Source organism: Hydra viridissima, unplaced genomic scaffold (genome assembly GCF_058129835.1).
Source record: "Hydra viridissima isolate aposymbiotic clone 2 unplaced genomic scaffold, HvirCarnegie_v1 scaffold_4, whole genome shotgun sequence".
Classification (NCBI taxonomy): domain Eukaryota; kingdom Metazoa; phylum Cnidaria; class Hydrozoa; order Anthoathecata; family Hydridae; genus Hydra; species Hydra viridissima.
Genome location: NW_028324303.1, coordinates 8,803,240 through 8,820,157, shown reverse-complemented (window position 1 = coordinate 8,820,157; position 16,918 = coordinate 8,803,240). Strand labels below are relative to the sequence as shown.

General features: G+C 29.1%; 2 protein-coding genes and 1 long non-coding RNA gene across 13 annotated transcripts; 1 reads left to right on the top strand and 2 right to left on the bottom strand.

Annotated features, from left to right (window-relative positions):
* Positions 1-3,712: 3,712 nt before the first annotated feature.
* On the bottom strand, positions 3,713-6,455 carry LOC149889739 (ATP-dependent DNA helicase PIF1-like). Of its 4 annotated transcripts, none has more exons than XM_090084680.1 (2): positions 6,350-6,455; positions 3,713-6,037 (listed from the first exon to the last, which is right to left on the bottom strand). In XM_090084680.1, the coding sequence occupies exon 2, from the start codon at positions 4,469-4,471 to the stop codon at positions 4,118-4,120; it is 354 nt and encodes a 117-aa protein (XP_089940806.1). In that variant the 5' UTR covers positions 4,472-6,037; positions 6,350-6,455; the 3' UTR covers positions 3,713-4,117. The 4 variants fall into 4 exon arrangements, with proteins under 4 accessions (XP_089940806.1, XP_089940809.1, XP_089940808.1 ...); XM_090084683.1 differs by having other exon boundaries at positions 3,713-5,525; XM_090084682.1 differs by having other exon boundaries at positions 3,713-5,994; positions 6,350-6,432.
* LOC149889738 (uncharacterized) lies at positions 6,382-12,164 on the top strand. Of its 8 annotated transcripts, XR_016451661.1 has the most exons (11): positions 6,382-6,730; positions 9,367-9,502; positions 9,602-9,748; positions 9,825-9,939; positions 10,229-10,321; positions 10,411-10,595; positions 10,719-10,813; positions 10,985-11,059; positions 11,153-11,222; positions 11,586-11,769; positions 11,956-12,164. It is a non-coding gene; the product is annotated as an uncharacterized LOC149889738 (long non-coding RNA). The 8 variants fall into 8 exon arrangements; XR_016451660.1 differs by lacking the exon at positions 6,382-6,730 and having other exon boundaries at positions 8,855-9,502; XR_016451655.1 differs by lacking the exon at positions 6,382-6,730 and having other exon boundaries at positions 8,874-9,502; positions 11,141-11,222.
* Positions 12,165-14,061: 1,897 nt separating this feature from the next.
* LOC149889737 (uncharacterized) lies at positions 14,062-14,964 on the bottom strand. The gene is made up of 4 exons (XM_090084684.1): positions 14,784-14,964; positions 14,515-14,659; positions 14,355-14,420; positions 14,062-14,225 (listed from the first exon to the last, which is right to left on the bottom strand). Exons 1-4 carry the CDS (start codon positions 14,859-14,861, stop codon positions 14,185-14,187), a joined length of 330 nt encoding a protein of 109 aa, XP_089940810.1. The 5' UTR covers positions 14,862-14,964; the 3' UTR covers positions 14,062-14,184.
* Positions 14,965-16,918: the final 1,954 nt, after the last annotated feature.

The following is a 16,918-nucleotide window of genomic DNA, read 5'->3' as shown; positions in this document are numbered from 1 at the left end:
TGGTAAGTTCAAAAATTAATAGATAGAATCTGTATCTTAACATTTCATTTACACATATGTAACGTGACAGTTATGAAAATTCGTTTTTCTAAAAACCTAATGCGTAGGAGTTAATTTCAATAAATTGTCTTCTAATAATGATTCATTTGTTTAACTTTTTAAATTGTATAAAAAAGCCGTTTGCATATTAAAAGTGGCGGAAGTGCAATAAAAAACCTTTTATTAATTTTAAAAAATTTACCATTAAGTTTAAAGTATCATGCTTATAACTAACAAACATTTTTAAAAAAATCATATATTTAAAGTTTCAACTGTATATCAAGAAATACAGTTTTTTGAATTACCTATTATTTCAATAAGTCAAATTTCAACTGAATTAAATCTCCAAAAGCCATTTTTAAAAATATCGTGAAGCGGAAAGAATTAAGAGCAAACCACGATCTGGCAGGTCAAGAAGAACGAGTGAAACAAAAGATAGATTGTTGGTAAATTTATTTCGAGATAATCCAAAGTAGAATACAGTTGAATTGAATACAGAAACTACAATGAATTACAAAGAATGACAATGTGAAGTGTTTCGTTAAAATAACAAAAGAACCATTTTGGCTAGCAAAATTGTTTGCCGACAACCAGCAAAAAAACCATTGGTTTCGGTCAAGAACAAAAAAGCCCAAATAAAGTCTGGAAAAGAAGATTTAAATTGAACTCAACAAAAGTGGTCAAAAGTATTATGGAGTAACGAATCCAAGTTAACGAATCCAGATGGTTTTAGGATTACTCGTCATCCATCAGATGAAATATTTAATCCTAAGAACCAACTTTCAACAGTTTAGCATGACGATGGTAATATACACAGCAAAAAACATAACGCAAAAATAACGGTTACATAACGGTAAACGAAAATTTTGGCGTTATGTTTACCGTTATGTTAAGTTGAAATAGTGTTGAAAGTGTTATAATGCGTAAATGGTGCTTAAATCATTAGTATAGTAATATATACTAGCAAAAAAGCAACCCGTAATACGGGTTATGGTCGGTCTGTTAATTTATAGTGGCTGTTTTCCACAATTTAAAGTTGCAAAACCATAACTATTACCCTTTTAGAAAAACGCCTTCAAATTAAAAAATATGCTGAGGTAAAATAATTTACCAATTATTTAACATTTGAGTAATTTACAACTGAAATAGGTCATATCAGTGTAAGGCAGAACCATTTTCCTCGACATTACTAAGTTCAAAACAATACGTTTTTAGTTACTGACACAAAATAATATTACTTCCTCATGCTTTAAATTGACGAAAAAGTAAAGCTAAATTCGTGTTATTTTTATAACGTGAACTTTAATTAATAAGATTAATATAAAGCGAACGTAAATTTTACATGAATTGATAATTCTTAGGCATCCCCTTGATACATATTTCTTTAACAAAGGAAATTGTCTTTAAAACGTTAAATGCACACAACTAAATAAATTTATTCAAAATATCTGACCATTTGACTATTGCTATTTATGGCACTTATCTGACCATTTTTATATATGGCCTCTTTGTTTCAATAATTTTTAGTAAACGGTTATTTGCTACCATTTATTAAAAATTCCTTTTGTTACTCGAAATTTAATTCTCTTTAATAATTTGACACTAATAAAGGACCTCCCTTCCCCGTTTTTCCCTTAATGGTGGTAAGGAGAATAGATTTATCTTTATTAAGAGTTATAAAGTTTTTGATGAAGACCTTCTACCAGAATAATAAAATGTAAAACAATGATTTACATGTATAACAATTTTTTCTTTTTAATATATACAACAATTTTTTCTTTACTCAAAAGTGTTGCAAATGCAAACTAAGATAATTAATTAGTTTAACACCTTATAAAATTTAAGTAACTCGATATTTGACAAATGCGCAAAACTACAATTATAACCCAAAGATCCCTAAAGTTACGTACAACAAATAATTAGGAGTAAAATAGAGAAGATTTTTAAAAATTGAACTAATTGCATATATTTATATCATTTTAACTGACAAAAATTTACAATAAAAGGTAATCAGGTTTTTTTTTATAAATCATATAAATGCGTCAATCGAAAATCTTAAAGAAAAAAAAAAGGAATTATAATACCATAACAAAAAAAAAAAAAAAACCAAAAAAAAAAACACCACATAAAAACCGAAAATCGATTTACCTATTTATAGTAACCTATTTTGACATGGCAGTTAATATAAACATTTATCGAAAATTTAACTATAAAATCTATTTCGAAGTACAAAAGGATTAACATAGCTAATATATATATATATATATACGAGGTGTGTTCAAAAAATACCCGGAATTTTTAATTTTCCCGGGTTTAAAGAGTCCGATTGTCAGCATTTTTTTTTTTTGTGTTGGTATACATGCCCCTAAAGTATGATAAAAAGCTCAGCTATATTCATTGTTTACTTTGGCTGTAGTAGTCGCTAAGGTTCGACGTGTTTTTATGAGCTCGGCGATTTTTGCTTGTTTAAAAAATGGAAGAATTGAAGAGTCAAAGAATTTGTATTAAATTTTGCGTTAAAAATGAAATAAAGTGTAACAAAGTGTGTGAAATGTTACAAAAAGCCTATGGTGAGTCTGCTATGAAAAAAAAACAAGTGTTTACGAGTGGTTTAAGCGTTTCCAAGATGGCCGCGAAGACGTTGAAGATGAAAAACGCTCCGGTCGATCCAGCACGTCAATAATCGATGAAAACGTGAAAAAAGTGGAAAAAATGGTTATGAATGATCGCCGAATCACAATAAGAGAAGTTGCTGATGAAGTTGGCTCATGTCATAACATTTTTTCAAATGTTTTGGGCATGAAACGAGTGGCAGCAAAATTCATTCCAAAACTGCTGAATTTCGACCAAAAAAACAATCGCATGAACATCGCTCAGGAGCTACTAAATGACGTCAATGACGATCCAAGTTTGCTTGAAAGGGTCATAACTGGTGATAAAACATGGGTGTACGTTTATGACGTCGAAACCAAAGTACAATCGTCACAATGGAAGCACCCTGAATCACCAAGACCGAAAAAAGCACGTCAAGTTCGATCAAATGTTAAGGTTTTGCTTAATGTTTTCTTCGATTATAATGGCGTAGTTCATCATGAGTTCTTACCACAAGGTCGTACGGTTAATAAGGAGTATTACCTTGAAGTTATGCGACGTTTACGTGAAGCAATCCGAAAAAAACGCCCCGATTTATGGCAAAACAATTCATGGCTTTTGCACCACGATAATGCACCTGCTCACTCGTCGTTGCTTGTTCGTAATTTTTTGGCCAAAAACAATACCATGGTCATGCCCCAACCTCCATATTCACCAGATATGGCTCCGTGTGACTTTTTCTTATTCCCAAAAATGAAGAAAAACTTAAAAGGCCGTCGTTTCATAAGCATAGATGACGTTAAAAGCGCATCGCTGAGTGAACTAAAGGCTATCCCAAAGATCGAGTTTGAGAAGTGCTTCAAGGATTGGCAGAAGCGCTGGCACAAGTGCATAGTATCTAATGGGGACTACTTTGAAGGAGACAACATTAATGTAGACGAATAAATAAATACTTTTTCGAAAAAACGAAAATTCCGGGTATTTTTTGAACACACCTCGTATATATATATATATATATATATATATATATATATATATATATATATATATATATACACACACATATATATCTTAATATAATTAGTACAGAAACATCGCTTGGCTGGCAAGGTTATCAATCTTGCTCAACATAATCCCAAGTCACACCACTTTGAAAATATGGAAACAATATAATTTAAACATATATACAACTATAAACGAATATGGTTTTATATAACACATATAAACACATTTTATAACAATATTAAATGACAGATATATTTATCAAAAACTATAAAAAAATATATATATATATTAAAATAATAAATAAATTTATACAAACAAAATGTGCTAACAACTTACAAACAGTAAATTTTCAAAATAAAAATCTTAAGACTATAAATTAAGAACATTAAAAAATATAACATTATTTGTGTAATACTTTTCATCTACCACACCTTGAATGAGATGTTTATTAATTTAAAAAAAAACAAACTATTAAATGCTCTCATTCTTGAACATTCTTGACTATGAGAGAAAAATGGTTTTTTTTGAGATATACTCCAACTCTATTAAATGTTTGACCTTGACTTTTATTAATTGTCATTGAATAAGCCAATCTGACAGGAAACTGACAACTTTTCAGAACAAAAGGTAAATTAGAACCTGATGGAGCCAACTGAATTTGAGGAACAAAAACCTGTTTACCACCAGAAACACCTGTCAAAACCTCTGCATCAATATAATTATTTTGAAGAGCACAAACTTTTATTCGAGTACCATTGCATAACCCAGCTTTGAGATCTAAATGTCTAAGTAGCATTATTACACAACCAATTTTCAATTTTAAACAATGTGGCATACCTGATGGAGTTAAGCTGTTCAAACACTCAAAAGGAAAGTCATTTCTTTCATTAAGGTCATCAGTATCAATTTGATCAGCACTTACATAAATTTTGACCTTACCCGGCAGACATTCAAGCACTTCTTCATTGATAATGAATCAACATTAGTTGGTATTAAAATCACGCATTTAGAATAATCATTTTGATCAGCATCTCCAAAAATCTTTTCAACAATCGATTTATTTTCTCTAATAATGCACTGATTTGGTATTTTAATGCATCTTTTTTAAGGATCCTCCTCTTTGACAGGTATTGTTCCATTCCCAAGTTTTAGTAGCCATTGGGAAAATTCACCTTCCCCATCTTGTACTCTCATATTTTCAGTTCATGCAAACTTCTGCACACATTGCCAATGCAAAAAACATTTTATACACAATCCTACTATCTCAGCTGGTTGTCCTCTTTTCACAACAGGCAGAATTTGCGTAAAGTCACCACCAAAAAGAATGATTTTTCCTCAGAAAGGAAAGTTGTTGTTGCAAATATCTTTTAACAACCTATCAATTGCATTTAATTCTTTACATGCTCATGTAAGACATTATACTGGTTGCTTCTCAGTTTGTTTTGGTTATTTCTGATTAAAGCAAGGTGCTGGCCTTTGATTTTAACATACGCATCAATAGCATATTGTTGAAACAGTTTTTTGCCATAAAAGAGTGAAGAAAAAAATTGTCTAACTGAAAGTTTATATTGTAATACTGAGAAAATGTAACATGATTTCTAACCAATGTAGCACGTTCAGGGTTGTGAACCAATTGATTATGCCAACCAGCATCACCCCTTGGAAAAAATAGAGGATAAACCATAGGATCTAAGTTGGCAGACATACTTGATAGAGTTTTAAGAGGATGACCTCTTGGGTAAATAACATCTTCCCTGGAAACAGGTAGTACACCAACAAATACAACTGCAACTTCATTATGTGAAGGGAGACTGATAGCGATTATAGCAATTTATGCTGGAACATCATGATTCCAGAATATTTATAGCAAAATCATGTAGTAAACAGCGCTAAAGACAAAAATCAAATTGAGATAAAACAAATTGTATATATAGCAAAATAATTTGTATTGGCTTTTAGTAAATGATTAAAAGCAGTGATTTTTAACAAAGTTACCTATTTAACATTTTTAATAACAGACACAAACATGAAGTTAAGCCAAATGTCTATTAACTCAAAAGATAACAAAAAAACATCAGAGCAACAATACACACCATAAGTTAATATATGTATATAATATAACTTAAGTAAGATAATATTCATATATAACAAAACATAAGTAACAACATTACACAAAATGTTATTAAAATACATTAGGTATTTTTAGAATAATCTTTAACAATAAAGGCTTGAAAACAGCAAGACCTAAAGCAGTAATAGTTTGACACTAAAAACTATCGTATAACCCTCTGTTAAAAGTACATCACTTGGCAGGCAAAGTTGACAAATCTTGCTCTACACGTTTACCAAGTGACAGCACTTTGAAAACACAGAAACAGCATAATGTAAACACATGTACCAACTATAAACACAATAAATGTGTTTAAATAAGTATATAAGGTTATATATATACCTTATATACATATTTCAACACAATTTTAAAACAATTATATAACACATATTAACACATACACGAACAATAAAAAAACACTTTACATTGTTGTAAAAACATATTGATAAAACAACTATAAGGCACTTCTTTCAACATATACATACATATCAAAAAAGCATATATGCAAACAATGTGTGCAAACAAAAATTTTAAAAATAACGCCATAAAATTTTAAAAGATTCAAAGTAAACAAAATATATATTTACAAACAATACTATTTACCTTCTTTTTTTTTCATAAGAACTGTAATCCTCATAACAAAATTTAACCTTTACATACAATAACATGTGACATGCATGTCAGTGTTGGCACAAAATTTTAATTTATTTTTATATATTAGTCTCCTATATAAGCTTGACAAAAGTCAAGAAAGACTAACAACCTCAAAGTTCTTCAGTGATCTGATTAGTATACCAAAATCACTACCGAATCAAACCATCTTCAAGAAACAATGTCTCTTTGGAATTATTTTACCAAGCTAGACAGAGAAGAGGATAACATCTCTGGCTCTGGCAGAAAATCAGGATTTGCTGAGTGCAATAAGTGCAAAAAAGTGATTAAGCTGTCTCAAGGTAGCACCAGTGGAGTTAAAGCTCATTTAAAGTAAGTGTTTTACTCTTACTATAATTTAGTATATTTTAAACCACTGATCTCAAAATATAACTAGATAGCGTATTCTATTGTTGTTTTCGAAAAAATATTGAAGCAAAAATTGGCCTTCCAAGATGGCGGCGATCAGAGCTCTTAGCGGTGAACCGATGTACATCTAATAAGACTATTGCAATATGAAAGAAAATAATTAAACAGTTTTGAAAGAAAAACAAGACAATGAAACAAATTTTTAAAAAGTTTATAGAAATGAAATGATTTTTAAAAAATTAGACAATTAAAGAAATTGTTAATTTAAATGTTAAAGTTCAAAATATTCGATATAATTTTTTTATGTGCAATTTACGATTAAATTAATATTTATGTATAACTTATGTACCTTTTAGTTCTTAGTTACCCAATACAGTGTGCTAGAAGGTTGATAACACAACTGAATGGTAAGCGGCAGTGGTGTCTACCTACAATTTTGACAAATTTTATATTTTCAATAACGCAACATGCAGTTGTGCTACTAACCTTCTCAGGGCGTGTCTAGGGGATGTCTGCTACGTCGCTGGACATACCCAAAATATGTATCTTTATATATTTTTTCACAACTTCAATATTTTGAATAAATATGATGCGTCGGTAGATAAAAGCAAACAGAGCGAATAATTATAGCAAACTAAAGCAATAATTAAGCAAACTATACAAGGTTAATTGTTCGAACGGATGGTAAGAAGTTATTAATCCGGGATAACAGTTAGATTTACGATTTGGTATTTTATTATAGCGCTTTTCAAATCGAGAACGGTCTAAAGTTTATTAAAAAACGATTTATATATTAAACGGAGGTTGTTTTAATTTTTGACTTAAACAAATTAATAAAAAACTTGAATGGACATACCTTTTTTATTAAGTTATAAAGTACTTCATTTTTTAAATATTTTCTTTTGTTAATTTAAAAAAAATAAAAGTTATTATTTCTTAGAGAACAAATTCCGGACTTCCATTTCAATTACACCCTTAGTAAAGTTTTAGTCAAATTCTTTTGATATTTATCATCAGGAGGAGAAGACTACAGTTAACAACAAGCATATATTAAAATATATCAATGGAAATCCCCAATTGTTTTATACAAAGCTGTGTATCTTTTTAATTACTTGCATTTTGAACAATATAAAAAGAAAGTAAGGGTTTTAAAAACTAAAAATTAAATTCGGACTTACGTTTGTACATACACTAAGCCGTCTTACCTCATATATGCGTTTCTCAATGAGGAAGGGGGGGGATGCTAAAATTTAACATTTTTGGGAAGGGGTTAAAATTGCGACTTATCCAAAAAAATTCCTGTACAGGCCCCTGCTTCTAGCACAAGCATTGGGTAGTTAAGAACTAAAAGGTACATAAGTTATATTGCAAATGCTAATTATTTTAAATTTGAGATTTCTGCACAAGTAAACAAATACTTTTTCTTCACTACTATTAAACAAACTAAATTGAAACAAACTAAAATTAAAACTCCTACTTAGTTTTACTGAGAATCTGTATTTTATCATATGTGCCCATAATTATGAAAGTGGTCTAAGTCAAAATTAAAAAAAAAATGAATTTATCACTTATTTCACACGACATGATTTTAAACTAAATATATTCAATGTAATTTTTACGATATCGTCAAAAATGAACCTTTAAAAAGTAGTTGTAATTACAACGTTATACGGAATTTTTAATTTATTCAAATGCGAATCATTAAATATCTCGAAATAAGAAATATGACTTAGACCACTTTCATAATTATGGGCTCATATTTATTCTAAAAAACGAAAAGCAGAAAGTTAACATACAACAAGCTATTGTAAGAATATGTTTTGTTAAATAAAAAAATATTTATACTTGAAGTTTATGTAATTATGTAATATTCCGTTATTTTTATGGAAAAAAATCTTATGCTAAACAAAAAAATAGATTTTTATTTGAAACTTATCAATATTTGAGCTTAAGATATAAAATTTGATTATCATTAGTTTCTTAATTTTCATATAGCCGTTCGTTGTATCCGCCGCCTTCTTGAGAGGCCAAAACTGGCTTCGAAAAATTTTGCGTTTATATGAATGAACGAGCTGGCCCGGATAGCGATCCGGGCTAGTTTGTTTATTCATATAAACGCAAACACCCGTTCCGCATCTTCTAAATGGGTTGTATCTATTATTCTAAATTTTAGAAAGTGGGTTGTATCCACGCCAGATGATGCTTTTTCTCATCCGATGATTTAGATTAATGGGTTTTTACACTAATTCTAAACTAGCGCTGATTTCTCTAAAAATTCAAAATTTCGGAATGCATTTGCGAAAAACAAAATGGCGCCTAGTAAACAATTTCACAGCTTTAAAAAAACAATCAAAATAAGAGGACCTGGAATATCAAAAGCAAAAAAAATTTTTAGTTTGTTAAGCCCAGCTTTAGCTTCAACTCAAAAAAATAGTTTAAACTCAAATGTTTTATCTATAAGCAATATCCTAAGTGATAACGAGACAGACTTCCAAGCCGAGAAAAGTGGTTCCTCAGAAAGATGTTCTCAGCCTTCAATAACAAGTTCTTTAAAACGTAAATTTAAAGAGGATGATACTATAATACTATATATACTTTAGATTTGTGCGGAAGAAAACTGCTGGCTCCAGTTTTTTTAATCCTAAATATAAATCACTGTTGTTTGCTGATCAAGATGATGTAGATATTGAAGCACATTCAACACTTTATTGAAGCACATTCAACAGAGATTAAGAAGTCTGACAATCTATACTTTAGTAAAATATCTTAATAATGTATCAAACTATAAAGCAATAAATATTATCTTAATACTATATATTTATATACATTTTGTAGAATTGTAGTCAATACAGAGCTGGAGAAATAATTGAAAACATAAGATCAAAAGGAAGAAATGAAAAGTATGATGAGAAAGGTGTTTTTGGTAGAATTTGTAGACATGGCTTTCCGAAAGGATTTGTTTATTTGAAGCATGGTGAAATGGCAAGCTTATTTTTTATATTAGCTATTCATAAAATTGAACTTTATTTATTTATTTTTTTTTTTTTTAATGTTTTAGGATATCATATGCTGTTTATTAGTTAAAGCTGATGATTGAACCATATGTTGGCTCAACTAATATTGAAATCAAATGCATGTATGGTATAGCTTGCATTCTTCATAACCACCTTCAGGTAATATATTTTGTTAAGCTTCTGTCTGTATTTTTTATAAATAAGGAAATATTGTTTTGCTTTATGATAAAATTAAAACTTAAATTACAAGTTTTCTTTTGTTGAAGAAACTTCTACATATGATGCATAAAGCGAAATAAAATATTTTATTAATATAAAAAAAAACAACTGCTTTTTTTTTATTTTATAAAATCATTTACTGGATGTATTAAAAGATTGCCCAAATATATATTTAATACTGTAATGTATTAACATTAATGTTATGTAGTTTAGTTTTTTCAAATTTTAGAATAAAAACTGTTACAACCTTGGCAGTTGTTTAGACAGAGTTCAATTTGGTATACCCATTTTTCATGCATATGTTCATATCTCTAAATGTCAGGTTGTTACAATTTCAATTATAATAACTTTTATTGGTCTTTTTAAACCATGAAAAAAAAAAGTAAAATTTTGTTGTTCAAATACTAATAGCAGTAAGAGAAATGATCTTCGGCGTGTTAAGGGATTTGGTTTAACAGATGAAGAAGGTATAGAGAGATTGTGGTCATATTTAAGAAAGTTTTGTTACATGACAAAAGAAATGACAGCCAGCAGAAGAACTGATTTACTAACAGAAGCCTTATTACATTATGCACAATGAGTGAGTCGAAATCAAGGTATTGTTTATGCTTCTTTTTTTTTTGTTTTGTTAAGATTGACTTTTTATAATAAAATCTCTATTAAAGATCAGTAAATGTTTTGTTTTGTTTTGTTTTTTTACAATAGTTTTTTTCTTTCAGGCAGGTATTATTTCAGGAATATAATTTAAAAAAGACAAAAAATTTAAAAGAAAAATCTTTAGCAGAACTGCAAGAGTTGACTGGGCAAGTACCATGTAAGTTTTATTTTAAATTATTTTGTAGATTAGAATAGTTAAATTGATTTTTATATATGCTTTTGAAATCAACACATACTATCTAATTATTATAGAAATGAGTTAAGTTGGATGCAAAACGAGTGGTTGGCTGAATTGTAAATTTATTCATAACATTTTTTCTCTTGACAGCTGAAATTATTGTCACTGATTCGCTTGTAGAGGAATGGAAAAGAGAGCAGATTGAACTTTTAGGGGCAAAAAAAGGTACCTTGATCTTTTATTAAAGTTTTTTTTAATAAAGTCAAATAACTTTTTAATATATAAGTGTATAATATAGTGTATAAGATATATCTTTAGTATCATGTTACACAACGTCTTCCTGGGAAGTTGACTATGCTTGTCTGTTATGGAATCACTTTCAATTAAGGTGGTAGTTAGTCATTTGTTGAGTTTTAATGTAAAACTATTTAAAAATATTTTTAAAATTGTATTTTTCATGACAATATTTGTGATTTAAATGGTTAAAAAACATGATCATGCTTCATATCTTTTAATGTCAATGAAGATACTATTTAATAGTTTTGATAACGTTTTTTTGACAGTTTTACAGTGTAATGTTTTTTTGTTTTTTTCTTTAAATACATGTAAAGAATAATCCTCCTTAATTCATCAATAATCTCCAGTAAAGTTATAATTTCCCAAATTTATACTTTTTTTTTGGTTGTTTTTACTAAAACTTAGTTTTGTTTAATTTCAGTTTCTGTCGAGTGAAAATTATTGATATTTTTAGGTTGGATGAGAGACTTTCAAAAATTTAAAAAAAAAAATAATGTCAAGGAAAGATGGAAAAACTCAAGTCCCACTTTTATATTTGAAAGTTGTTGAAGAAGTAAGAAGAGATTCTATTCTCATGAAGCTGCATTCATTATCAATGGAACGCCACCTCAAGTTAATGTTAAAAGACAGATACTCTAGTAAAGAAATACTTTTTTAATAATTATTTACAAAGTTTAGTTTTAAAACACATTAGAAGTTTAGATAACTTAATGAAGTTGTAAAAATGATCTATGATTGGTTTTACCTAAAACTAATTATACAAAAAACTAACTTTTCATATAGTAAATCATTTTTTATGCATTTTTATTTGCTTTGTCATGTAGCTAGACAGAAGCAAGCTATTCGACTGGAACAGCTTGTAAACCAGCAAACAAAACAAAAATGAAGATAGAGTTATCAAAGTATAATGCACAGTTGTCTCTTGTTAAAGAGCATGTTGACCTTCCTCTGGAACCATTAACTTTTGAAAGTGTAAAGGATCCAAACTCAAAAATATTACATAAATTTGCAACTAGAACGTTATCTCAACAAATCTCTTTTGATGTAACGGGTGATGACAAAAAAATGAGACTGCGTTTAAAAGCCCATAACTCCTTTATTTTAAATGATTTTTTTAAAATTAAAAATGCATTAAGTAGAGAATTTTTCGAGCTTTCAAAACATATATTTAATTATCTTCTATTACTCCATTTCTACGAATATTATCGATTCGACCTTTTACCGATCCCATAAGGCGTTGTATGGCAGTAAAGTCAATCTTATTCAAACAATACTTTATTCTATTGCAAAGTTGATCAATAGTTTCTGCTTGCCAGGTGTTCTTGTATACTTCTCCTTTCAATTGAGACCAAAAGTCCTCAATAGGCCTGCATTCAGGGACGTTGGGAGGGTTGTCTTCCTTTTCAACAAAATTGATGTTATTTTGTCTGAAATACTGCACTACAGTTTTTGCGTAATGTGATGTTGCTAGGTCAGGCCAGAATATGTAATTGTTGTCTAGATGATTTGCTTTGATGAAAGGAACAAGTCTTTTTTTGATGCACTCGCTCAGGTATAATTCTTGCTTGATTGATTGCTTAGAAGGTACAAAAAAAGGTATAGAAATACCTTTAGCCGAAACGCAAATCCAGACCAACACTTTTTGCTCATATTTTTTAACTGGATCATATTTTACGCTTGGCGGTGTCAAAGCAGTGTTACTTGAGTAGAAATTTTGGCTTCCGTTAATGGTGCTATGCTTCAAAGTGAAATAAGATTCATCATCAATTATCCAATCGTGATTTTTATATTTTTCGTATAATCGTCTGCATCTGGTTCTTATTTTACGTTTTTGTGACTCTGTTCTTAATGGAATCTTTGTTTTTTTTTTGCATTTAATATCTGTGTGTTTCTTCAATGTTTTGCATATAAAGGACTGATCGCACACAAATTTTCTAGCTGCTTGTCTTTGTGAGACGCCATCCTTGTGGTCAAACATGGTCTTCAGCTTAGTAATGTTCTTTTTCGTCATTTTTTTTGCGACTCGACCACTTCCTTTAACTCTTTGAGTTCCGATTCCATTTTCTGCGCGTTGAATTATACGGTATATGGTTGCTTTTGGTATTTTTTCTGCTTTAAAATGACAATAAGTGTAATATTTACCATTTTGCTTATTGTCCATGTAAAATCCATACACACGTTCACGGAGAAGCTCTTGCTTAGATTTGTTTATTTTCATTTTAAATCGTTAAATTTTAATTACTTTTTTTTTTTATTTAAAACTAGAATAAATTTGCAATAAAATACATGCAAAATATATATACAGCTAATGGTATTAGTACATGCAAATTTAAATTGAACGTAGTCTCATTTTTTTGTCATCACCCGTTAAAAAGTCGTATTATTGAATCAAAAGAACTTTTATTGCAATGTGAAGAAGAACAGTCTTTGCTTCAAACTGAGTGTCAAAGTCTTTTGGATTCAAAATTAGAATTACTTTCTGTACTTACGCAAAAGTGTGAAGTACTATCATTCTCTAAAAGTTTATCGGCATTATTAAAAAACCAATTAATGCAAGTGGAACAAGAAATTGACACTGATAAAAATGTGTCCCTATTGCTCTTAGTGCTCCACAGTGTAAATATCTTGGCAGCATCAATCTAACGTCATTTTACCTAACGAGTCTAACAAATCTGATAGTGAAGAGTCACTGAAACTTTTGAACTCAGAATCTTCTGACTCTGAATCAGATTATAACTTTTGTAGTAATTATTAGAGAGTAATTATTGTTTTCTGTTGTTCAATATGTAAATATTTGTGTATAACTTACTTTATAATACTCTAGTAATGCTTTTAAAATGTAATATTTCTTTTGAGCCTCATTAAATGCAAGTAAAACTTCCTTGAACAATAAATAATATGTAATTTTTCATTAACAGTAAAAGTTATTTGTTCTTTTATCTTCATGATTATATTTATTTGTTTCTTTCCGTAATCGCACGGCTTTTTGATGCTGCCATCTTTTTTTCTCCACTCGATATCCTCTGGCATCCCTTGAATAATAAAGTTTCCTTTTAAATAAGGAACCTTTGCAGTTTTGCATATGATTGCTTAGCTGAAAGCAAGGTAAAGTTTATTTAGAAATGTGGCACGTTCACAAAAATTTACTTCTAAATCAAATTTGATTAATTACATGCCACAAAGTCGATGTATAATATCTTAAAAATAAACAATTATACTATACCATACGATTTGTTGAACAGGTCCGGCAAATTTTGATAAGAATAGGATGGCTCCTTTTTTTTAATCTCTAACATGATATAAAAAAAAAAAAACTAATAAGAAGGCTGATGAAATTTGCGATATTAGAATAATATGACTTCATTAATTTTTGTAAAACTAACCAAAGAACTTCCTAATCTCAATATCGATTTTGATGTTGCTGTTCAGGCATTCTATTCCTCGTTTAGACCCATAATAAGAAATCTCATTGTTCTCATCAACTAATATGTTAGCACTTTCAACGCCAAGTTGTTCAAGAACAGATATCTAAATGAAAAAAAAAAAACTTATGTAAACAATAGTTTTAAAATCAACTAATGATTATAAACTTTAACTATAAAAACTTTAAATTTTTCAAAAATAAAAAAAACCAATTGAAGATAAAACTGACTTCATTTAGAAGTCTCTTTTTGTGCTTCTTTAACAGGTGTTTTTTTTCACTTTCTGACATTTCTGACGTCGACTTCATTAATTCGTTTCGCTTCTTCTTTGAGGCTTTCTTTCTTTGATGGGCTCAACTTTTTCCATTCATTGGAAACCAATGTGTTTCTCCTAGAATTCCCAAGACCGTTTAACCTACCTTAATAAACAATATTTGTGAAAATGTAGATTAAGTCGGTAGTTATAGTGAAAAGTAATTTAGAAGCAGTAAGTCATCACAAACTATACACAATAAATTAAAATATTACCTTCTCTAGACAATTGGCTGTAAAACATGTTCTGTGCAGTAAGCCGTCTGTCTCCAGCCTTTTTTTTGTAACTTTGTTCTTCTTCGCAGGAAACATTCTCAAACTGTTTCCTCTTTTTTCCTACTTTGGCATTTTGATTACCAATCCATTTCTTTTAAAAGTACATTACATGGTGCGAGATATAATATGGTGTGAAAAACTTTAGTTTGTTGTCCTTTAAATGTTTTCAATTGGAAAAAATATTATTTATCTTTACTTTTTCTATCGGAAGGTTTGTTTCAGCAGCTGCTGCTTTGACTTTGTCTTCCATTAAGGTAGATATCATACCTGATTCATAATGTTGAGTTAAAATAACCATTACCTCATCATCCATTTTTGCATATTTTTCTGGTCTCTTATTAGCCATCCTCAGGTAATTTATAATTTCTGCAAATTTTTACAATAGGTATTAATTTTTTGATGGGTTTTACCTTAAATTATTGTACGTTACTTAACCAACGTTACTAAATTCATCTTATACATTTTTTTTTTTTTAATTTCTAATTAATTGTTAGTTATCGATGCCATGAAAGATTACGAATTAGATTATAATGGTTAAATCGCTTAACCGAGTTCAACCTAGTCCTCTCACGTACCTTTAAAAAGCAATCACTTTGCATTAGATTTGGTCATAAGATTTTTATAAAGTTTATTTGGTCATAAAATTTTTTTTGGTCATAAGATTTGCATAAATATTTGCATTAAATTTGTATAGTTTTTTGTATAGTAATTTGTATAGTAATTGTATAGTTACATGTTTTTTTTTTATGAAAACCTTTTTATGACACTAGTACTAGAAGCCCCAAAATCTTAAAAAAAAATTAGTACTAAGTTACTTTTCGACAAGAAACTTATTTAATTAAGAGTTCGAGGAATATTTCCTAGTTTGTGTTCTGTTCAGGGACCTGAGGATTATATTACATTGAATGATATTAATGGAATTCAAATAATTTTAGACTCTAAAACATTTTATCTTAGTTGTTAACATGTTTTCAAATTGGATTTTATGTACTTTTTCTGTCTTTTGATACTTAAGAAATTCTAACCCTAACTTTTAGTACCAGAGTTGTAAAAAAGTACCCTTAAAATAAGAAACTTTCTAGTGCTAGTTCATTTGCTTAGTTTCTTATAAAAAAAACACGTGTATAAAGTTTAAAGGAATAGAAAAAGGAAAGGAGAGAAACCATCTTTGAAAGCAATCAACTATCAATACTAATAGTTGCGAACAAAATAATTCGTTTATAGCCAATTAGCCTGTATCTTCATTAAGTCTTCATTATAAATTTCGAATTTTTTATAATAGATCACTAATTTTCTTTTTGCCGCGCAAATTACATTGCTATATCAAATTCGCTCAATAAATTGCTGCCATAAGATAAGTTCGAGCATACATTTCATTATGTTTCTTGTATACAAACTAAGAACAACTAAAGCAAATTAATTTCTTTTTTTTTTTTTTGCGCTGTAGGAACTGTAGGATGTTGCTCTTAGGAACTGTAGGATGGTTTCTTCATGTAAAGATTTTTTCAATATAGATTAAGAAGAATATCAATTTAAAGTGCAATTAAAGTTTTACATTACTTTCTAAGTAATGTGAAATTTTAATTGGACTTTAAATTGATATTCTCTTTCAGTCATCCTTTTAAAAAGCTTCTATAATAGAACTACTAACTGCAGAAAGGGATCGTGTCCATGTTTTAAAAAAATGTTCTACACTTACAACAAAATAAAATTGAAAAATTATGTATATAACTTACGCACTTACCGTTGAATAGCTAGGAAAAAATTGAAAAACCTA